The sequence below is a fragment of the Vicugna pacos genome, chromosome 20 (assembly GCF_048564905.1).
Source record: "Vicugna pacos chromosome 20, VicPac4, whole genome shotgun sequence".
NCBI classification, from domain to species: Eukaryota; Metazoa; Chordata; class Mammalia; order Artiodactyla; family Camelidae; genus Vicugna; species Vicugna pacos.
The window spans coordinates 2141549-2165617 of record NC_133006.1 but is presented as its reverse complement, the minus strand read 5'-3'; the positions used below and the strand labels follow the sequence as shown (position 1 = coordinate 2165617).

At 40.2% G+C, this 24069-nt stretch overlaps 1 protein-coding gene across 2 annotated transcripts in view; it reads right to left on the bottom strand.

The window, feature by feature from the left end:
- LOC140687538 (trafficking protein particle complex subunit 9-like) overlaps nucleotides 1-24069 on the bottom strand; it is a 180537-nt gene that overhangs the window by 126282 nt on the left and 30186 nt on the right. Inside the window, exon 6 of one of the 2 annotated variants that reach the window (XM_072944655.1) lies at nucleotides 14599-14720. The exons of the other annotated variant lie outside the window; for it this stretch is intronic. Within the exon in view, the coding sequence (XP_072800756.1) occupies nucleotides 14599-14720 (122 nt within the window). The remainder of the gene's footprint in view (nucleotides 1-14598; nucleotides 14721-24069) is intronic. 2 annotated transcript variants of the gene reach the window in all.

Sequence of the window (24069 nt, the reverse complement as noted above, 5' to 3'; positions counted from 1 at the left end):
AATAATCTCTAAATGTTTGATATCTTTAAATTCTAGAGTTGTGCTAAATTAAGTTAAATGACAAGATTTTATTAAATATCTATGCCATTTTCAGATAAAATAAGATTGAAATATGAATTACTTAACATTTAACTTCCTCTTACAGTGAAACTAAAGGTGTTTAGAAATATTAATAAATGGTTGGTGTCACACAGAAATAGTCTCTATTAGTAAGGGAATGATCTCAGTATCCTAGGAAAGTAATATAAATGCGTAAAGGAAGATGTAAGAATGGAATAATACTTTGTTAATGAAAAATAGTGACTTTCTCCTGAAGCTGGTTACCTCTGAATGGAAGACAAAATAAAGGACAAACTAATATAAGTATAGAAAACTGTGGAAGGCTTGTGGAAAAGGAACCCTGAGGAAAGTTTTGTACGTGGTCAGAATTGGCTAAGTTTAGAATCAAATTGGGCAATGTAAATGAATCTTAGAAGTTAGCTGGAACAAGATTAGATTTGGTTTTCTCTCTGTTAAGAGGAAAAAATTTTCTTAAAATATTAATCCACCTTCAGTAACAGATTGTAAAACTTCTTATACCACTTAGCTGATCTGTTCTGCCTTTACATTTGACATATTTTCTTGTTAATGAATTAGTACTACATTACAGTGATCTATATGTTTATCTGATCAAGTGTTCTGAAATCTTTCAAAAAGCTCCCCAAATATAAAATTCTAATTAATTAAATAAAAATTAATTTAATTAATTAAAATTCTTTTAATCTCCAGTTAAGTTTGGGATGCTACAGAAGGCCCCTGAAACATCCCAAAGAGAGATTTTTAACTATAAAGTTTCATTTGGCATTTTAAATAACATGGAATTGTCAAATGAATCATAAAACTTCTAAGGTTATATTGAATGAGAAATATTATTAATATAGGTATTGTAGAAATTATATGGACTCCCTAAAATTCTGGTTTATCTGAAATGTTACCAGTGATAATTATGGGTATAGTGAACAGGTTTCTTTATTGATTATAGTGTAACGGTGTTTAACCATGCTTTTAAATCTTTTGTCATTTATAGACAGTTAATTGTTTTCTTCTGATGGTTTTGCAAAATGCTTTCTCTTCAAGGAGATTTACTGATTTCTAATAAATTTCAAACTACAGCACTGAACTAAACTGGGTAAGACATTTTAAAGTTCTAATGAAAACTCTCATTAAAAGAATTAGTTACATGGGACTGATTAACCAGCTGAATATGGTTATAATTTTTGATATTGTTTGAAATACTACTGCCTTTTAACCTGTTTCCCAGACATAAAGAATCTCTTCTCCTTAAGCTAGTTATGGTTCACAGCAATTTGATAAATTATAACTATGTATACAGACTTGGAACAGTTATCTTTTCTCTCTATCTGATCCCTCAAAAGACTAAAAATACTTAGGTCCCCAGTGGCTCTATCAGACAAATTAGGGAGATCATCTCCTAAGAGATATAGGAGTATAAAGGTATTTTAAGGATTTTAAAGAGAAAAGAATTTACCTAAATCTGTAAGGCAAAAATCCATGAAAAGCCTTGACGTGGCTTTCTTGGCCTTAGAAAACCTTATTAACATTCTACCCTGAGACTCCGTATTAAAACTTCCAACACAGTCAATTTAAAAAGCCTATATGATCAAATAATCAGATTTAATTTGTAAAGAAATTAATCTTGATTTGGCTATATTTGAGAAAACTGAGGGTAACTTTAGAGAGAAAAAAATTATATTTTAGTCGATATTAAATTCTAGTTTTGTTAATTGAGGTCCATATTTACTAAGACACTTCCCAGATCATTCCTTGCTGTTATGTCACACTGCTGTACAGTTTAATTGAATTATGAAAAGAATACTCTAGGTTTGATTCTGAAGCTCAGTAATCTATCCTTGGGTAAAATTCCAATGCCCCATGACCTGCAGCCAGAGGATTATGCATACTGCAACAGGCATGACTTAAAGAACTGTCTCCAACCTGAATGGAAAGACCCTTTTTCAGATACTCTTAACTAGACCATACACACCAAAGCTGAAGGAAACGGAGTCTCGGATTCATTTCCTATCTGAAACAGCCCCTGCAGTGCACTGGCCTATAGAGCGCTGCTCACCTTAAAACAATGCCCAAATGGAGAAAAAGCTTCCATACCAGGATGAGAAGAAGACGACATCTGAGCTAGACTGCTGACCCAAGACACCGGACCAGGACTGTATACCAATTACTTTGATAATTTCTCCAACCTTTGATTATGAACTACTCCAATTGTTAAGTTTATGATAAATTACCTATGTCTAGTACTTCTGTGTTACCTTGGTGGGTTTCCCTAATACAAGGCTCTAACTAGGTAGCCCTCAGAAACATTATTCTAAAAAAAATTATAGTTCTGTTTAGGCCACTGTTGATCTTACAAGGTGGGAGATTTCAACTGGCCAATTAATACCTGCTCTGACCCTGACCATAAATATGAACTTTCTCATAGGATCAAACTCAGAAACACAAGCAAAATTTTAACCCAAAAATACAACTTCTCGACTATTAAATTCTTACTCGTGACTTTATTAACGTTACTAGCTGTATTACTTATATCCTGTCTATTTTATAAAATTGTTGTCTATTACATTTCCCAATGTGTAACTAGGCCCACAAGATTGATGATGGCTAAACATCTTGAAGAAACAGATAAAATTTATAACCCTGAATAAAATAAATATAATAGTGTGATTCTAGGTATGGGAATGAGCAAAGAAGGTTAAACACTTCCTGGATCATAATAGAGTAGTAAGACAGGTGATCCAGAGAACTTTTAGTATCAACAGGGCCTGATAAAAAAAACTAACACCTTGAATGGCAACTCAGAAGATTCTTCACCTGAACTAGGAATGAGCCATCCTAGCAACGTGGGACAAAATTGGTCATGAAATGTCTCTCAAAATATTGGTCGAATTTAGGACCAAGGGGGAACACTGTGAATGAAAATACTACAATGTGCATGAAAATACTGCAACCATGACAGTAAACAAAGAATGCTGAATCCAAATCATCAGCGGCTGCTGCCAACCCCCAGCGAGTTCATGCCTACAGCCCGGCCTCTCAGCCACTCACAGTGGTGCCCTCTGAGCAGACTCAGAGTAAGAAAGGACAGGATACTGGCCCTAGATAGCCAGGGGCTTGCCAAAGGAATGAATTCAATGACCCAAATGTTTGCTTCCCACCATACATAGAAAACCACTAAATACTTGAACTTGAGATATCTGGTTTTCTTTAGATAACAAGCAATATTTTATTGTTCCAATTACCTGATCTTTGTTGTAAAGATTCTATTTATCCTAGCTCCTCCCCTACCTCTTGGGAGCAGTCCCTCAGAGTGATCTGAGAGGCTGTCATCCCGGCTCGAGTCCTCCAGCCAAATAAACCAAATCCCTTAACATTTAGGCTGAAGGTTTATTTCAATGAAGTCCCAGAATAGACACAACTCATCAATTCTGTAATGGAACACACTGAATCAGGAACCAAAAGCGTGTTTTAGTCCAGAAAATCTCCAGGTTCCTATTTCTTCCTGTCATTATACAATCCCTCCAGAACTCATAACTTTGCTGTCTGCTCCTCTGGCAACCAAACTCAGAGAAGAGTCAACTCAGCAGAGCACCATGCTGGGGAGAACCCCCCGCAGAAGCACTGCAGGCTGCCTTCCCTCCCGCACGCTCTGCTGACCCTTGGTGTCCTCCGTGGAGACCAGGCCAACACAGCTCTTCCCAACAGCTGCAAAGTCGCTCACGTTAAATAAATCATTTTATTTTATATGATATTTTACGTATATACCCATCTCTGAAAACAGCTTTGCCAGAAGCCCAAATCTTCAACATTAATCTGCAAAGGCAAATCAGGTCCCAAGGGAAAACAAGTCTTAAGACGACGCTAAGGCCTCCAAAGTCCTCTCCACGAACATGAACCAAACTGCATGCAGGTCTGCAGCTGCAGGAGGCTACAGGTCTGCTTTTAAAGCAACCCCTTTCTGCCCTCGGGTGCTACAATGCCCTTTTATGCCCTCCCATCACAGGGCAAGAGCAGCCGCTGCAGAACCTTGCAGGGCAGCACTGACAGGACTGGACAAAGGGGATCAGAGCTAAACAAAGCATTCTGATGACACGAGCTTGTCACTGTGTCTCTTTACAGATGTAGATATATATAGAGAGAAGTGGGGTGATATTGCTCAAAGTCACACAGCTAATAAGTGGCAAAGTATATAACTCTGCGCCTCCCTCCTGTGTGACGCCCAACTGGGACAACCACAGGGTTCTCTCGTGGCTGCCTGAACAGTCTTTTCCTATCACTCATGACACACAATAGTGTCTGAACTTAGCCTGCATTTGCAGCATCTTTTCCCTCCAGTTTCTCAGGAACAAGGCTGTTCGGGCCTGTATGAATTCCGGCTTCCTGAAATCTCCGTGCTCAGGCTGGTCTTGCCTGTGCATCCGGCCCGCTGCTCAGAGGCTCTTCCTCCCCTGCAGGAGGACGTTTCTAATCTTCACAGGGACACAACCTCAGGGGAGCTCTCCTCTCGCCCTCAGCATGGCAGGTATCCCAGGCCTCATCCCTAGCAGCCCCGTTAGGACGGTGTCTGCCCAGCTCTGCTAGTCAGATCAGCAGCCTCACTGCCAGGGATTATACCCAGGTCACACTGCAAACCTACTGCCCGCCTCACAGCCCCCAGCCAGCAGGTCACCTGGAAGTCACAGCAAGTGCCCCACCCAATCCAGCAGTCTCTTCTTTTGCCAGCACCACTGATGAATGGTTTCCAACCTTCGGTCAGTTTCGCACAAAACAGCACCTTCAACTGTGAAACGGGCGGTTTTTCTTCTGCACCTCATCCTTACTGGAAACGTAAAGGGAAACCAAAAGGCCTTTTCTCAACCCTTTTCTGATGAAACCCTCCCACCCACAATACTCATATGCTCAAGAGCTTTGGATCCACATGATTTTCTTTCTCTTAGGCTAAGTGGCTCAAAAAACTAAGGGAGTCTTTCTCCTTTGAGGGTATTAGCACTCAGTTTCTTGGCTTTAATCTGTTTTTGTCTCTCTCTTCAGTGACCCTAGCAGTTGCCACCTCTTACTCCCTTCAGCAGCCTCCCTCCCAACTTCTAGTCTAGGAAATCAGCTGTGATGAGGGGCATGGGGGCAGTCACAGAAGATGCAACTAAGGCACAGAGAGGCTACATAATTTGCCCAAGAAATCACCTTGAACCAACAGAGTGTGTCACGTCCCTCTGTTTAACTCTAATGCTAAGCAAGTTAACTTTTTGTAGATTATGTTTATAAACAGATGAGGTATGAAAATACATACAAGGACACACATCAACTCTAAGATATTCATTAACTCCACTATTTTGTTTCTATTTATTTTATTTCTATTAAAAAATTAAGAACCCCTGCAGTCAATATAGCAAAATGTTACTGGGTTTTAAATCCAGAATATACAGGGGTTGTGTCATTACTCATTCTTGTATGTATTTTCACAAGACAAAATGATTTGAAAGTCTCTCTCCCCGCCCACTACTCACTACTGGCTCTCACCAGAGCTCCCAGACCACACATCTAACAGCCTTTCACTTTACTCACAGCTGAACTCATCAGTTTTCCCCCAGAACTCCCTCTGCTGCTTTCCCTCCTCAGAACACAGCAGGACCATTATTTAACTCATTAATCCACCCAGAAACCTGGGCCTTACTCCATGCTACCTTCTCAGAAATCATTGATCCTTTCCTCTTTACCATCTAAACATGCCTTCAATCTGTTCGCTTTTACCCACTGACCGTCCCACCGCTCAAGTGGAAGCCAACAACACTGCCCACCTGGACTCATGAGTCTCCCAAGTGGCCCCACAGCCACTCTCCCCTACTTGAGACAAATGTGATTGTGTCTCTCCCACGCTTTTGGACTCATTTCAGACCCACTGTTCTTAGAAGAAACTTCAATTTCTTCACCTGGTGAAGGTCTTTGCCATGAAACTGTCAGCTCAGAAAGGGCAGGACACACCCTCGTCCCTCGGCTCCACCATCTGGCAGAGCATCAGCTTGGGAGGATTGAGTTCTTAGCAAACTACTTCACTTATCCATACAAATCCATGGTAGATTAGAAAGATTTTAGATGTTGAGCTTGACTATTAATTTGGGGATTTTGCACTGGCAACCTGCAAGTATATATTCTAATTATTGTGTCTTCTTAAAACCATACCCAGATTAAAGGAGTATTTGTGGAATGTCTTTGGAGTAAAAGGGACTCTACTTTTACAGATTTTATGTTTTAAAATATGAACAACCCGGACAGGGTCAAAAATAGTACCGCCTCACAAGTGACAGAAGACAGGTGAGATGCATATAGCAACAGGTCACAAAGATGGTAAGAGCAAAGTTGTTTCTCCAACCCCCGAAAAAATTCCTCCAAGAACTGAAAACTCAGAAATTTGAAAGTAAAATACTATCATCTAAAGAAAGAAAATAAATAATCCTCTTCATCAGGGGTTCAAGATCTGACTGCAGAGTTATTAGCAGGCCATACTGAATCCTAGCACAGAAAAATCAGATGGACTAGTGGTGAGTAAGTTCCAGGAAAACGGCAGTAACTCCTCCACTTGAAAGAGGACACACACTCACTTGTTCAAGGTGATTGTAAACCACATTCTGCAGAAATTCAGAAGATTCAGGCACCGCTTCTAGATGGTGATGACACGGAAGGACGGCTTGGATGCATGCTTCTAACTGAGTCACCGGCATTCTTACACTGCAGGGGGAAATGGAGGCCCTCAGCCAAGAGCACAGTTGTTCCTGTCATGTATCCCAGGCCGTGCCTCGGGGACTCAGTGTACTGTAGCAGTCCGGCCCCAGGTGAGGACCCGCAGCGTGGCCCAAGCAAGCAGGAGGGGCACTGTGCTTGAGAAATCCCATCCCCCATGGGGGCAAGAGGGGCTGGTGGGGTTGTGTGAACCTATAAATGCTCATAGAAATACACCTGCATACATTGAAGTGATAAAATTAAAAGTAGCAGGCTATTTAACAAAATTTCAATTGTCAGTGTTAATTTTACCATTCCATTCCGCTTGTCCCCTGCACTCTGAGACAGGCTTAGGCTCTCTCACACATGCAGCTCTGATGCAATAGTTGTGAAGTTATTTTACTTTGCTGCAAGTGTCTTCGCTCCCAGTGTCACTGTGACTGTCGTCTCTTAACACAGTCAGATATCTTCCTGGATCTCTCCCTGAGTTCCTTGCTCCTGCTTCTCAGATCCTGAGATAAAGAACAGGTGAAGGCACATGACTGGAAAAGTTAATGTGGACTTGAACAAAGTCCTCAGTGACCCCCTAGGTGAGTGCTGCCCACCCCTTACCTTCGACTCTCAAGGTTCTGCCCAGGGTGACATCCAGCCAGGAGAGAGTCCTGGGCCCTATTAAAAGCTGTGTGGCTTGGGTGCAGGGAAAGCTGCAGGAGCTGGTTCCGTAGCCGGTCCCATCCACACCTCTGCTCCTCTCTCTCCCGAGGCAGCGCTGCCAAGCCCCCAGGCTCCCTGAGCTTCTGTCTTTCTCTTCTACTCTACTTCAAGCCCTTTTCCTCTTCATTTATTCCCTGATTATCCCTAGCTGGAGTGATTTTTCTATCATAGAATCTGAAAAAATTTCCTGCAGCTGAAAAAGAGGTGCCAGAGGTCAACGCGCATATGGTGGTTCCTGAATAGAGCCCCTGGTTAGGGGGACCCTCACCAACACTCATGGGGCATCAGGCATGTTGCAGGGTCGACCACCAACAACAAGAGTTTGCTGTGACACCAAGGCACGCACAGCATCCCTGCTCACTAAATTGTAGTTGTAGTCCTTTATTAAGAAGCAAAAATAAAAAAATTGCTCATGTTTCTTACTAAAATTATTTATGAGGGAGAAAAAGAAATTGTAATAGAAAGAACAAATTTCACTCCATGTTAGATGTGTTCATTTGGCTTTAATCCTGTACCTTGTTTTCTAGGCTCAGACTTGCTATCTCTGCACCTTTTGTAAAAGAAAGTTGCCTTTAGCCTGAAATATCCAGGAGGGTCTATTCTCCGGGCTCTGATCTTTAAGGATATTTGCTCTTCTACACTTATGTATAGATGGCAAGTTGTAAAATAGTGAATAACCTTTCTTTTTTTTGGAGGATTTACAGGGGCACCATAATTTGACCCACATGGACAGCTGCAGGAACAAAGGATTTCAAGGACAAACAATTCATACAGCAAGAAGTTTGCAACAACCAGCCACATCCCCGCCACTTTTTAGTATAAAAGGAGACTGAATTCTGCCCTGGGGAAGAGAGTTCTACTGGATAACAATATGCCATTTTCTGGGTCTGCCAGCTTTACAAATAAAGTCTCTTTTCCTTACTCCAACATCTCATCTCCCGATTAACTGGCCTGTCATGCAGCAAGCAGAACGAGTTTGGACTTGGTAACAAATTGACTGCCTTAGAGGTAGTATGTCTCCACTGTTTCCTCATTTCCAGTATTTCACAACCTATCAATTTTATATGCTTTTTAACAACATGAACAAAAAACCTATTACAAGGAATTGATTCCACAGAAATAAAATTATTTCTACTCCTTCAAAACTTTTTTCTTTTCTATTTTATTTTGTTTTGCTTATTGAAAAGAAAATAAATTCAAATCTTTTTATTTCACGTATTTTTATAACTAGATATTGTAAATACTACAAAGATATTTAAATTGCAATAAAAATTGTTCATATATTAGTATAAAGATATATACACAATCAATGCAGATTAGGAAAGGAGTAGATATTTACTAAAAATCCACTGCACATCCAGTCTTTTACAAGCATATCCTGGAATATAAGCTCTATTATCCAGGGTCCCCCACCCCCAATCTCACTGCGGAGTCCCTTAGTAATCAACTACCAAGGCACCAGCATAGAACCATGAGATCACTATTTTAGGTATAAATGAGAGTATTAGCTCATTCAATTCTAAAACAGAAACCTTAAAATAAATACTGAACTTACTTACAGATAAACAAATTTGGACACAAAAAAGTACAGTTTCTCCCCAAATTCACAAAGATAATAACTGGTAAAGGCAAGATTTGAACTCATCTGCCTTGAATATAAAGCTAAGTTGGAAATCCCCTTCAACTGTGGAGGACCAGCAGCACAGCCTGTCACCCTATCTTTGTTCAGATCTGGCTTTAGACAGCCTGAGACAGCACCCCTTCCTATGGAACTCGAGGGCAAACAATAACAATAAGGATTTTATATTCAGTAGTTTCTTAGGTCTCAATTATATAAAGTGTCAACAGGTCAGCAGAAAACTCTGGGAAATATGAGTGGGTCCAGAGCTTTTTGCTGATAAGAAACTCAATCTATCAGGACAGAGTGACCTTCCCATGAGAGGCCTCATGGACATAAACTAAAGGCAACTGAGCAATGAAAACTAGCAAGAACATGGAACTCAAGCAAGAAGGATCCCTACCATCCCCTGCCCAGTTGCCTCTTCACCTTTGTGGACAAGACGGCAGAAGGTCCATGTTCTTGTCCAAGTTACAACATCATGGATTCTCACCCATATAATATTACGACTCTATGCTGTCTTAAGTCCTTTCCAACTAAAATATGATGACACCAATATCTCAGCGGAATGTCTATGTCTCCACTTTCTCTCTTCTATTAGGAGACTATATCTATGGCCACAAAGCCGAAATTCAATTAAAAACACCATGCACGAAGCCTGGTGAAAGTCTGAGTAAGAGACATTGTTCTCAAGCTCAGTGAGTGAAAACTCAGAAAAAGTGGTCCTTATCCCTCTGCAAGTGGAAGGTAGCCTGATTGTGTGTGTGTATGTGTGCACACGTGTGTGTGTAAATCAAATACAATGTATTGTGGGATGTGCACAGATTTTTTTTATGTTACTATCATTTCATGAGGATGAGCCAACCTTTAAAGTAATTTGAATCTACTATTCTGAGAGAGTCTCAGGATCTTTTGGTGGAGGATGGGAAAGGGGAAAGGAAAGGAGGAAAGAAGTAAATGAAGCAAAGCTGTAAGTATACTGCTAGGGAAAGGCAAGACATTAATTTTGTTCCTACTTGCATCACACACAAATTAGGGACTGGCTTTCCCACATGTCTTGTCAAGCACTGAGTTGCAGAAGAACAGGTGACAGCCCATTCCTCACTGAGCTTGTGACTGTACGTGGCATCTTATAGACACTAATTATTTAACCTGATCAAACAATCTTGCAGCAGGCTGTAATTCTCCTATTTTGAGAGATAAGAAAACAGGAAGTGAAAGAGGGTATATAGCTTGACAAAAGTCAGAGGACAAGTAAACTAAAGAGGATGAATTCAAACTCAGATCTGAATGCAGAGTCTGATCTTCCCACTCCGAGGGCTGGAAATTCCTTAACACACAGGGTACCCAGCTCCTCTGCTTTGTTCCTGGCACCAAGCATTTCCCATGGCGATATTCTCCAGTTCTCAGACACAGTGCTCTGTGCAGCCAATAACCTCCATTCGACCTTGATCATCTACCTGTCACGCCCACCAGGCTTCACCAGGGAAGAAAGCTGGCTTTCAACTGCATACAAAGCCACCCCTGTTTTATCCTGGACTCTTCAGCGGCTTTTCCAGCGTAAACACAGCCATGAAAGTGCTCACAGTTTGTACATGAGCCACACTACCTCTCTCCATCTCTGTCCCCACCTATACTACTTTGCTATGACCATTTTGAGAATCTTGGAAACAAATTTTTAAAAACAGAAAAGAAAGGATTCTGTAACAAGTACTTAATACTTACAATTTAAATGAGAACTTACAAAGTGAGTATTTACAAACCGAATCTGCCTTCCTAGGTGTCAGTTTTAACAGTTAAAATATACAATAGCAAAAAATTCTGACTTAAAAAATTAACAAAAACATCAACAATAATCTGGAATAAACTCAAAAACAATGCCCATGTTGTACATGGAGGAAGTACACGACTGTACTGTGGGGTAAAGTAAGAGGTGTGAAAGTAGAGACATCAACATTTTGTATGGAGGAAAGCAGTTTTGTAAAAATGTACATTCTCCTAAAGATAATTCAAAAGTACTAAAAAATCCCACGACAGCACTTCTTTTTTTTTTTTAACTTGAAAAATTATATTAGAATTCTTCAGGAATAATAAAGTCATAATACTAACCAAGAAAATTTGGGATCGAAAAGAGAATCAAAAAATCGCACTGTCAGATATTAAATAAATGTTTACAATATGTAAGATATAGTGCTAGTGTAAGAAAGTAAGATTGATAAAAATAAACCATGAGCTCAAAAAGAGACTCTAGTGTACATAAGTATTCTTTACAGGTGGGATTTCAAGTTAAAAAGCAAAGTAGGAATTCAATAATTGTCTTGGGACAATCAGAGAATCCCCTGGAAAAAACAAATTCTATTCCAGTCATAATGACCGCAAGAAAAATTACAGAATGTGATGTGAATATTAGAAAGTACTAATAACAGCGAATATAATTCTTTGCTCATGTTAATTCAACTTCTCTTCACTATAACAAGTACCATCATCATCTCCATCTTAGAGATTAAAAAAACCTACAGAAGAAATTTATACCATTATAAGAAAGTATTTCTAAGAATAATATCAGGAATAAAACCCCAAAAGAAGACATTTACAATCTTAAGATTATTTTGGGCCACAACAAAAATGAACCTACTGAACAAAATGAAAGGCAAAAAATGACAAGGAAAAGCTCTCTGATACATGTTGATGAAGACAAGGGGTTAATGTTCATAATATACATAGAGCTGTCACAAAGCAACAAGAAGCTGCCTCACTTAAATGTGTGCAAAGGACAAAAGAGATCATTCACTTTTTAAAAGTCAGATGGCTAATGAGTGAAAAATGCTCAATACCTCACTGGTCATCAAGTGCAAATTAAAACAATGAAAAAGTACTTTTGCTCATCATATTGGCACATATTTTTAAAAGATATTCTAGCTAGTGTCCATCTTTGAGAGAACAAACTGTGAGCGATCTTTTGGAGGATGACATGTCAATGGATATGTAAACTCTGAAAAACGTGTGTACACACAGGCTGAACTCCACATTTTGGAATCGTTTCATTTAGAAAAATTCAGTTCAAAAAGATGTACTTATCAGAGCATTTACACAGCACTGTTTACAATGGTGAGAAGAAAAGCTGAAGTGAAATCATATCCAGCGATAGAGAATTGGTTACATAAGTTATTCTACATCTTTTCATGCCCCACAGGAGAAGGAATTTCTTGATTCACTTGAAAGGAGCCTGTGATTTATGTAGTTGTCACATCCAAGGACTAAATTTCCAGAAAACTTAACGAAAATAATACTCATACAAGATCACAGGAATGTTTGTATAAGAAGTATGCCAGTCAAACACCCTTTCTGACAGTGGAAAATGGAGAAAACTTAAGTGTCCACCATCAAGACAATGATGCGGTAAATCACGGTGAGCTGTGGGCACTAAAGTTCCGGTGTTTCGGCGTGGTCCAAGGCCTTGTCCACAGTACGCTCCCACGAAAGGTGTCCTTACACAAGAGACCAAACCTGCATATCAGGAAAACCCTCTACTCTATCTGAAAGGACCGGGTGAGTCTGGAGGGAGAGGACGTCTGTGATATATACCTGAGTGAATAAACTGAGCTGCGGAAAACATATAGTATGGCCTTATTTTTCAATAAAGCATATATACACACACATAGACATAGATTTCTCAAATACGTGTATGTATGTGTTTATTTATATGACATAGGCATAAAGGTCATGAAATATATACTCCACATTGTCAGCAGTTTTTACTCTCAGGAAAAAAGGGGAAGGGATGTAGGGGACTTTCGGTACCACAACAGATCTCTTTTCAGAATTTCAGTTAAGTATACTTGGAATTTAAAAGTTTATTTAAGTCCAAAGTAAAATGGACGAGGACTCCACAAGACAGAATGCTATACTAGTCATTAAAAATCATGCCAGGGGAGATAGAATATTGTAGAAAAATGTGAAATAAGCCGAATGGAAAATGGAGGTCTCCACACAGTATACAGGCACACATTGCTCGCTGGTTTTTATGACAGAGGTAATACACACTGATGAAAAGAACAGAAAATAGATGTTAATGTGTTAATTATTATCTCTGAGTACTGGCACCAGGATAGATCCTTTTGACCCTTTTTTCAGACATTTATATTAAATACACACTATTTTTCATCTGAAAAATGCATTTTTAGATGTCTAGTACCACACATTGGAAAATTACACGAGTACTTACAGAAACAAATAACTAGGAGACACCGCAGCAGCGTCACAAAGTGTAGAAAGGGCGATCCTGAATAACACCGCGCAGTTACATAAGGACCCACAAAGTGAGAGCACCTGCTGTAACAGGGCGCGGCCCCCTTCCATTTGTCAGCAGTGTCTTCAGGGCTGAGGCAGTTCTGAGCACGGCCAGTGTCAGTGCTGGTGTCTGGATGGATGCCACTGGAGGTGAGGGCACCTGCAAGCCGAGAGGAAGAACAGAAATCATCCTCTGCTTTTTCTGTCTTGTTTCTTTGTTACTTTTAAAGAGAGGCGGAAATAAGATAAACTGGATCTTTCCTACTGAAATTTCAGTAATGAAACCATTTTTAAAGTGATCACAACTTATATTCTGCCTATGACTGTCTTTTCAACAAAGCATCATATTTATAAAATGTTAATTAACTCAGTTAATTAACTCCCTGTTGAAACATTCTAGTAAAGAGCATGAACTGCAGTATGTAAAAGAACCACACCTGCAGTGACTAGCTCAGCTGTCTTGACGGCAGTGCAGTCAGCCCCCACCATCCCGTGGCCCTGAGCTCCTGATGCTGGTAAGAGAGCGCGCTGCTGCCTCAGATGGAAAGAAAAGGTGAAAGCATTTTCTGAAATCTACAGCACTGACAAAACATAACTGATAAATCCCAGGCTCCTTTGAGGCTGTCATTTTCCGTTTCTGGCCAACACCCGTCAATGAGCAGAACCACCCCATTCCCGAGACATGGGACTCACGTGGGCAGCAGTTTTGGAGAAATTTCCAGGTATAGAATGTAAACCAACTATACATAAAACTCTGAAAAAGAAAAGATGCAATAATCTGATTTTGGAAGACACTAAAATATTCTCCTAAGCCTTAGTACTTTGAAAGGCTGGGCTTCTACTAAGCCACTTATTTATTTCACAGCCAATGAGCATCTCCCACAAACCCTGTTTCCCTGTGTCTGCTGGGAGCTTCAGGCACATTGATGTTGTCTATCTTATAAGTCACAAGGCAGAGGCGTGTGTCTCACGCTGGCAACTCTCACACAGGCTCAACTCCTAGCCTCACTGTATGAACTTGGCCCCATTTTCTCACCTGTTTATTTGGTATCTGTTCTTCTGTAAGCTGCCTGAAATGCTTATTGAAACAAGTCAGAAGAATGAGTGGGTAGAGAAATGGACAGATGGACAGGTGAGAGATGGGCAGAAAAACAGAGAGTCTCCAAGAGAAGGGGAGCAATCAAAATTACCTATGCAAAACCCTCTTCTAGTCACGGAAGGAAACCACCACGGAGAAGTGTGAAGAGGCAGGTTGCTTAGGACTGTTTCCTGGATTCCATGAAAAGTCACACCAAGAGATGAGAGGGTAGAACTATAAATAATAAATGAAAAAATTCATGCATGTTTGAAAAATATATCTACATTATGTACTTTCTAAAGAATAGAGTCAAATCAGCAAGGCCCAATAACACAATCCTTGGGTATTTACAGAAGTGAGAATCCCATCTCCAATCTGCAAGGCATCCCTTTGGAGCACTGAGAGTCTACATGGTGCGGTCATAAAGCCATCACCGCAAAAGCGATGCTATCCTGCACTTACGAGGAAAGAGCAGCTGTGCTCGGTCTGCCTACACGTGTCTTTTACACCTCTCAGCACCTCTACGGGGGAGGGATGCCTAGCGAGCCCCATCTCTGCAGGACAGAAAACAAGTCCAAGAGAGGCTAAGCCGACCTATCAATTCTCCATCTCACAGGACTTGTCACTCCAGACCAGGACTCGAACTCGGACCCTCGTTTGTAACCACAGTACTACCGTATTTTATGTGCTTTTTGTGTGTATAATACATTTGTTTCTGGCATGAAAGGGTATTTAATAAATGATCGGTTGTCTTGTCTATCTCATTAGCTCACAATCTTTATATTTTTGAATTGTACTCTTCCCATGGAGAAAGGAATGGAAAGAGCGGGGATCAGAATGAGGTGGGGCTCCATTCTTTATCTGTTGCCTCATCTCATCGAAGTCCCCAAACAAGGAGATAGAGCAAATGTTCTCGTCATCATTTAAAGAGAGGGCTCCAGTGATGGTGACTTACTCAACTCCAAAACCAAGTCTGGGGGAAGGGCACATGCAGCAACGAGAGCAGTATCACCTGTAGGAAGGCAAAAAGAGCTCAGGGGATGGCTCAATGGGTCAGCCTGATTTAATTTCAATCGATAATACAATAACACACTCTAAAAAATCTAGCATGCAATGGATTTGCTCTTTCTTGACATCTAGCAAATTTCCACATCTCACATGTAACATTATCACGAACTAGTGAAAGGAAGAGTCCACAGACAAGGAAAATCAATGCCACAGGCAGGCTGAAACACAGGCTGGAGGAAAGGAAGGGAAAGGGCATAGTTAAGAAGAGGCGAAATTCTGGGAAAAAGACATCATCACAAGGAATCTCAAGCATCATCCAGCAATCATATAATCATTCTTTCAAGGGAGAGTTACTTAGGTCCTATTTTGTGCAACATTGTACAGTGGGCGAAGCAAGAGCACAGCGTCCATGGTGGCAGCAAGTTGCGGAGCTCCAATACACTTCTGATCCCGGTACCTTGCACACTTGTCCTCAGTATAAAGGCAAAATATATAGTAAAATAATCCAATGTAAACTCTATGCAATGCTGAAAAAAGTTAAAGAATACCTAAATACCTGGACAGACACACCACGCACATTCCTGAATCAAATGACAGCATTCTTGGGATGGCAGTGCTCCCCAGAGCGATCCATATATTCAACGTGGACTCGATCACAATCCTAGTGGGTTCCTCTGCAGAAACTGACTATCTGCTGCTACAATTCATATGAGAATTCGAGGATCTCAGTAACCAAACCGTACTTGAAATAGAAGAAGAGTTTGAGAGGACTTGTAATTCTCAATTTCAAACCTTACAACTGTATCTCCAGGTGAGATTAGAGGCCATTTTTAAGTTATAATTGTGTTTATCCTTATTTTCTAAATTCTGTACAACGAATATACCTGTTAGAATAAGAAATTTAAAAAGTAAAGTATCTTTTAAAACATGCAAACCGATTCATTCATTGGGAAGAAAATATTTTGACTATAAAGAAGTAAACAAATATCTAGTGAAAAAGGACTATTTAAAAACAGGAGTGAATTTACATTTTTTGTAAATTGGAAACGGAAAAGCACAAACACATCAAGTTTCTAGGGAGAGTGTTGCAACATATTAATTGTTATTTCCAAAATTCTAATTGAACAATGAAAACTCAAGAAAGAGAAAATCTTGATTGACAGCCAACTGCAAACACATGGAGAGCAAAGGCCTAGAAATCACAGTTCCTTTAACTCTGCTACTAACTCAATAGGAGAAGAAATTCCTCACAGAGGGGACAGTGGAATCCCATGCATAAGACAGGATACACAGTACAAACTGCACTAGAATTGGGGGTGATTTCCATAGAAGAATTCTAAAGTTACAACATTGCTGAAAAACTATAAAAACACTGACAGACAGATTAAAACACACAGTCATATATATTATATAGAAACATATGAAGTCTGCCCCCATGTTGCATAGAAATACAAACATATTTGTTCATTTATGGGCACTGATTACTTTATCCCAGGTAGAATATTTCAACTAAAATAGATAATCAATAATACACTCCTCTTGTCAAAACTAGTTGATAAGTTACTCTGCTATGTATGCATAATGTGTCTAAGATAGATTTAAAATTAGTGAAAAAGATTTTTGTATGGTTTCTTGAACCCTTCTCAAAACACCAAGCTTAATTTTAAAATAAATCTGAGCAGTATTTCTATATGATCTTTTCCCTTGTGAAATGAACAACACAGTCTGTTGTCAAAATTCTTTCCTTACAATGATTCACGAGCACCGTATACTCACAAAACTGTTGGACAGCAAGGCACTATCCAGACACTGTGACAAATCAAATGAAACACAAGGAAGACAGTGACCCTATTCTGCAGGACTTATAATCTGTTCCAACACCGGGTTTTTATTTGATTTGTTTGATTGGTTAGAAAAATAAAATCACTCAAGTACGTTCTTCTTTGAGCATTATGTAAATCATGACTCTCTTTTTAGTGTCATGAGCAGGAAAGACTTGAGTATGAATTGATTAGATCAACTAGGCACAATCATCGCTGGAGCCTGTGTAATAAATAAGTACATGAGATCTAAAATAAACCTACACAGATCTCTGCAAGGAAAATGAAGAGGTGAGTTCCCCAATGAGAAAACAAACAATCAAGAAATCAAAAAAGGAAAACTTTTTCATTAATGATTCCAGGCAGTAGTGGAGCATGGTGGTGAAGATCACAAATGCTGGGGACAAACATGAGGGTCTGAAATCCCACAGCACTGGGTAGCTGTGACACTGATATTTCAGTGAAATTTTCTGCACCTCAGTCTCCTATCCATAGACTGGGGACAGCCACAGCACCCATCTCCTAGAACAGTCTTAAGAATTAAGTTATTTTTTATATAAAAGTTTAAATAAAATACCTCAGATTTTAAATATTACCCCAAAAGCTCAAGGAACAAAGAAAACAGTGATAAATTGGAGTTCATCAAATGTTAAAAATTTGCTTCAAAGGACACCATCCAGAAGGTGAAAAAACATCAGAGAGGAGAAAATTTTTTCAAATTATTTATCTGATTAAGTATTTGTATCTTCAAATAAAAGAAAAAACTCCTACAACTCAACAAGAAAAAGAGAACTCAATTAAAATGTGTATAAAGTATCTGAAAATGTATTTTTCAAAGAAAATATACAAATGGCCAATAAGCACAATCAAACGATGTTCAATATCATTAGCTGTAAAAGAAATCAAGTCAAAACCACTAGGAGAAACCGCTTCACACTTACTACAATAGGTTATAATAAAAAAAATGTGTAACAAGCACTAATGAAGACACAGAGGAAGCGGAGCGCGCAGCCCTTGCTTTTGAGGATGTAACACAGGGTGGCCACTTTAGAAAACAGCCTGGCAGGTCCTCAGAGAGTTGAACATTTGGTTTATGAATGACCCAGCATTTCTGCTCTCTGGTCACACAAGTAAGAGAACTGAAAACAAATGTCCACATAAAAATTCCTACAGGAGTATTCACGGCGCCATTACTCTTCACAAACAAAAAGCAGACACAACACAAACGACTATCACCTGATGAATGGGTAAACAGTAGGGCCCAGATATACAGTAGAATATAATTCAGCAATAGCAAAGCATAGAGTACTGACCCAGGCCACAACCTGGAAATACATTGAAAAAGTTACTCAGTGTGAAAGAAGTCAGTCACAATAGACAGTTCCATTTACATGAAATAACTTGTTTTACATGAAATGTCCAGCACAGGCACATCCATAGAGAGAGAACAATGGCTGCCTGGGGCTGGGGGAGGATGAGGAAGATGGGAATGACTGCTTGTGCATACAGGGCTTCCTGTTGGGGGATGAAAATATTCTAAGATTGACTGCGATGCACAATTCTGGGCTTTGAGTAAAAACCGCTGCACATTTTAATGGGTGAATTGTATTAAAACTGTTAAGGACAAAAGCACCTAGGGCCAGAACCTTCAAATAGTAAATGCAAATTGCTAACTTTTATTACAGGAAGAAGAAACTGCCCTCAGCATGAAAGCAGGAGATCGGCAAATATGGGTTAACAGAATTGGACAAGAGCATTTCACTTGAAAGAGTTGCTGAGTGTACACGAAATATTCAGAAATAGGAAAATCAGCTTGACATCACGAAGAAGCATTCTGCTTCAAATGCAGATCAAGGATTCGGCAAGCCCAGCTGCTACAAATAACCAGAGAAGAAACCTGGTTCTTACAACAAGCACCAGAGCCAACAAGGAAATGGTGGTGAGGAAAGCAGGCAGCCAAAAATCTGGAACAGTTTGCTACAAATAATTTCTCCACTGAAAATTCAAAAATAAAATGAAAGTGATGCAATGCTGAGCTGGCCTCACGTTAAAGGGCTTCCTCTGCTGCTCGACAGTTCTGTAACCCCGAATGAGAGACTCAGGAGAATCAGCATGGCTCCTGGCAGTCCCCAAGTGACTGCCCTCCAGCACGTTTACCACCATCACATCTGCCAGGGTTGTATTGCAGAGAAGAGACCAACTTCTAAAAGGCACAGGAAATGTTTACCAGGGAAGAAAAGGCTGCTGTCAGTCCTGGGACAGAGGCAGTGTGAGCAGAGGCCAGAAGGCTGCAGGTGAACTGGAGCAGACCTGGGGCAGGAAGGGACCACGGAAGAGCAGATATCAATTTTCTACTCTCTCTCCCTCGGGTAGGAGAGATAAAGCCTGCATCCTTCTCACCTGGAACTGTGGGTTCTGGCTGGCAGAAGTCTTACGTACAGGGAATGAATACTCAAGACTCTGTGGAAAAAGTCACGAAAGAGAGAGGGCGTAGGGACCCAACTCCACGAGCCTCTCAAATGATCCCATATTTATTGTGTATAATCAAAGGAAAACGTCATTAACAGTTGTGTGATAGTAAGCAGGAACTTGGGGAAAGAAGGATGAGACAGAGATTGTAGAATCCACCATGAGTACAAAGGCTTAGTGTATCTTTAGGTAAGTCATGGGGTGAGGGGAATAAGATACATTCTTTAGACATGTGAATTACAAAGCAGACCACCAGACCAGCTAGGTCCTTGCTTGGGGGATAATAGAGTATCTAACTGCACACAAGCCCAGCCTTTATAGCTGTGGGCCTGGGTCATTGCTTTGCGATGAGCAGAGTGCTATCTAAAACATCATCTACGCAAGCAAAGCATTATCTCTGCTTTTTAAGGCAAGGAGACAGGAGTGAGGATGCACAGGCACTTGCTTGCAAAGCAGTTACTAAGCATACGTTTTCTTCTTAAATTTGACAGGCGGCTGGGGTCTGTTACAATTTGTTAACCCAATCATGGGCTCCCACATGGAACCATTATGGAGGACACCCTAAGGTGACAAATCCTGGCTCTGGGTCTTTTCCTGCCAGCTTCAGCCACTCTAGCAGAGTCTAGGCACATTCCTGAATAATGATCATACAGAACCACCCACACTGTTAACTCCTGGTGCTTGAAACTTAATTTTAGCTCTACACAACTTAACGTAGAAAAGTTTCAGAAATAAAAGATATTATATTTACTTTATATCTCATCATAGGACTGATTTTTCTGATTGCTCTAAGCTGCTTCTTCTTGGTAAAGCACCTAATTCTGCAGGTGAATTCAGTACTTTCTTTGGGCATAACTAGCCAGTTTGGGCTCGCTAACTTCTATTGGTCAAATACCGATACACTTAATTGATTTCATTGTTCATCAATTTCAGCTGGGAGCAGAGGGAGTGTCACTCTGTTCCTCAGCCCACCCTCAACCCTTATCATCAGCAACTCAGGCCTCCGGAAACCAAAAAAAGCTTTTGTTTCCCTTCTACAGTTTCAACAAACCCAACAGGATACATAAGCCTGGAGAAAGAATTCAACACAAATGTTAAAACAAAAATCAATAAACCTGAAGCAACTCCATCTCCGAATCATGATACACAATGACATGAGATTAAGTGTGTCAGGCCCAAAGCATGGGTGAGCCTGACCACCTGATTTCTATTCTTCAAAGGAAGGAAAGTTTTCCTATTTTTTATTATCACTCTGTCATTGTTTCTGATTAAGCCAAAAACTAGTTTATGAAATAATTAAGCATTGAAATAACAGATTTTTGTTGTATCAATTACAGAAGGCATTCAGAGGTGTTAGGAAAAACCACCTCTGTAAAAAATGCAAAATTTCTTCCACTGTGAAGAACACGTATACAAAATGCAACAGAGAATTCAAGCTCTTGTGGAGAGGAGCAAAAGCCACAGAATCAAAGCAAAGTCATTACTATGAGTCAACTCAAAATTCACTGGACAATCATGTTCAATGCATTCAATGAAATTTAAAGGCATACTGCAAACCATACACTTAATGATCTGCAGGCTAGAGGAAGAATTTCTCTCTTTAACAGACAAGAGTAATCAATAGGGTGCCCCACCAAACAAGGACCAAAGAACAATCAGATTTTTAACAGTTCTGATATATCAGCATTTTCTAAAGATCAAAATCCAGAAATTTTAAACATTGATTCACACCACAATGAAACAAGCACTTAAAAAAAAAGAAAAGAAAAGAAGCACATAGAACATGTACATAGATCAATGAGAATTTCTTGAGACGCTGGAAGAAACAGGCTATAGTCTTTTACTTGAGAAATAAAACTACTTTTAAAGATAAATGCTAAAACACATTTCATCATTCATGTTGCCTTGAAAAATCTGAGGCACTTGTATCTGATTAGAAAAGCAATTCTGAGTAATAGTGTGTTACAATTCAGAGCCAGTTTGCTTTAGAAGAAAAGAGAAAAGAAAAGCTACCGTTTCTCATATACTGCACAAAGTGTGAAGTGTCTCCCTGCCTCTTTCTCCTCCCGTTTTCTAAGCTCATGCTTCCCAACCCTTCTGAAACAAGTATGAGAACCTCTTATTCCCGCCAATATGCCAAATGACAAAAGAAAATCAATTTATTTGTGTAAGTATATGCTTAAACCTTGAACTGGAAGAGAAAGATATCAGAAGTCTATATGGAACTTATTTCTACATTCCTGAAATCACACACACAAACGTTCACACAGACACAGACACAGACACATACCCCCTGGATTACTGGGAAATTCACAAGCTTAGGATTTCCATCTTCTAGAAGATAACTTTGTAGTTAGTTTAAAATACAAAACTGTCAGCTTTGGAAAGCCTTGATCACCTGCTAAACCATCCAAATATCAAAGAGACCCAATTAGCCTTCTCGGTAGAATGTAATTTCCCATGATGGCAAAACATACCCTAAAAAGTCCTGGATCTAAGTCTCGTGTTTATCACTAGCTATGATCGTTTTTAAGCACATTAACAGATTCAGAAACGTATGTCTCAACAGCATTTATTCTTATCGAAATAGTATACGTGTTCATTTGCCTATACAGAGACCAGGTCCCATGATGGAGTTTAAGAGCTATTTTGTGTATTGCAATATTTATTTTTAAGTGCAGAAAAGGAGGGTGGGTATTACTCAGTTGTAGAGCACCTGCATAGCATGCACAATGTCCTGGCTTCAGTCCCCAGTACCTCAAAAAAAAATAAATAAAATAAGGGCATATTTAAAAATGAGTAAAGTTATAAAAAAATGCAGACTAAAAACCACTGCAATCTAGGAGACACAATTACAATAAAAAAAAACAAGAGTTTCTATCAATTATTGGCTATTTGCCAATCGCAGAGACAACCAGAAATCACACCTGATAACCATCACGTGTGATTCTCAGCAACCCTACTAAGTAGACACGGATGGGAAACCAGGCTCTGCAGATGAGGAGACGGAGCTCAGAGGAGCCGGGGACGCTGACCGTCCTGCTTCCCGTGACACCACATCAGCCCAGGGCAAGCGCTGACGGAGCTGCAATGAGGGGACACCCAGCTGCATGGAACCTTGGGGCACTGGGGAGTCCCAGAAAACACTAAAAACTGTTCAGTGAAAAACCAGCTCAAATATAATACACTGTGCCACATTCTTTAAACAGGGAACATGAGTGAGACCTTTTTGATGCCTCCGTGTCCTTTCTGCCATCGTCAGTTACTTGCCCTCACAGCGTGACCAGTGATGAACTGGACCCCATATGAAGCGCACTCAGATGGCAGAGCATTTGAAGCTGTTTTATGAAGTTTGTAAGACTCTGTCTGTGCCTCACACAGGCGGTCATCCATCACTTCTCACCGGTGTGGATGTACCACCTGAAATCACTCCTTTCTGCTTTTTAAAATCCCTTCATCTACTCCAGACTTTTCAATAGCAAAGAAGCAGCTAAACCACAGACAGTGGACAGCTTTTCACCAAATTTCTTGAACAGCCCATCGGACTACCTGGAAGCCCTTTACTTTTATTAAACCCACTTCCAGGTACTTCATCATTTTCGGATTGGTGGACTTGGCCTCTGACTGAGCTACTCAGAGAGCTCCCAGCCTCACATCCGTGAGAGGACCCTGCTGTTGGGAGAAATCAGTGAGAAAGGCGTACATCCCCCAGTCATGTCTGCATGGCTAGAAGTGCCACAACGTGCTAAAAATTTATACCATCATAACCCCTGGGCTCCCATGGACTGGTTTCACATTAACCAAACTCATGAGACACTGATGCAAGAAAACCAGAAATTTAACTTATTAATGTAACAGAAGATGTGAAACTATGAACCAGACTGCAATATCAGAGTTCAACCATGAGTATATGTTCTCCTCCACGGCCCAAACACGGGCAGGCAGTCACATGGCAAGTGTGGACAGAAGCAGAGCAGGAAGGATTTCTAGATGAATTCAATGGACTAAATTTCTGTTATACCAACAGATCTGCTGCCTGGAAAACAATTAATTCTAATCACGGTGCACTCTTCGTGGACAGTTGCCGAGACACGACTGTGAGCACCTGTGTAACTCTCCTTTCCCTGTCCTTTCTGGGCTAATTGATGCACAGACGTACAGAAATCGAGGGATGCAGATACATCTAAACACCCAAAGCCCATTCTGGGAGCCACAATACCATACAGCCAGGGTTAAAATACTTGCTCTGCCACTTACTAGTTCTGTGACCTTGGTCAACTTACCCT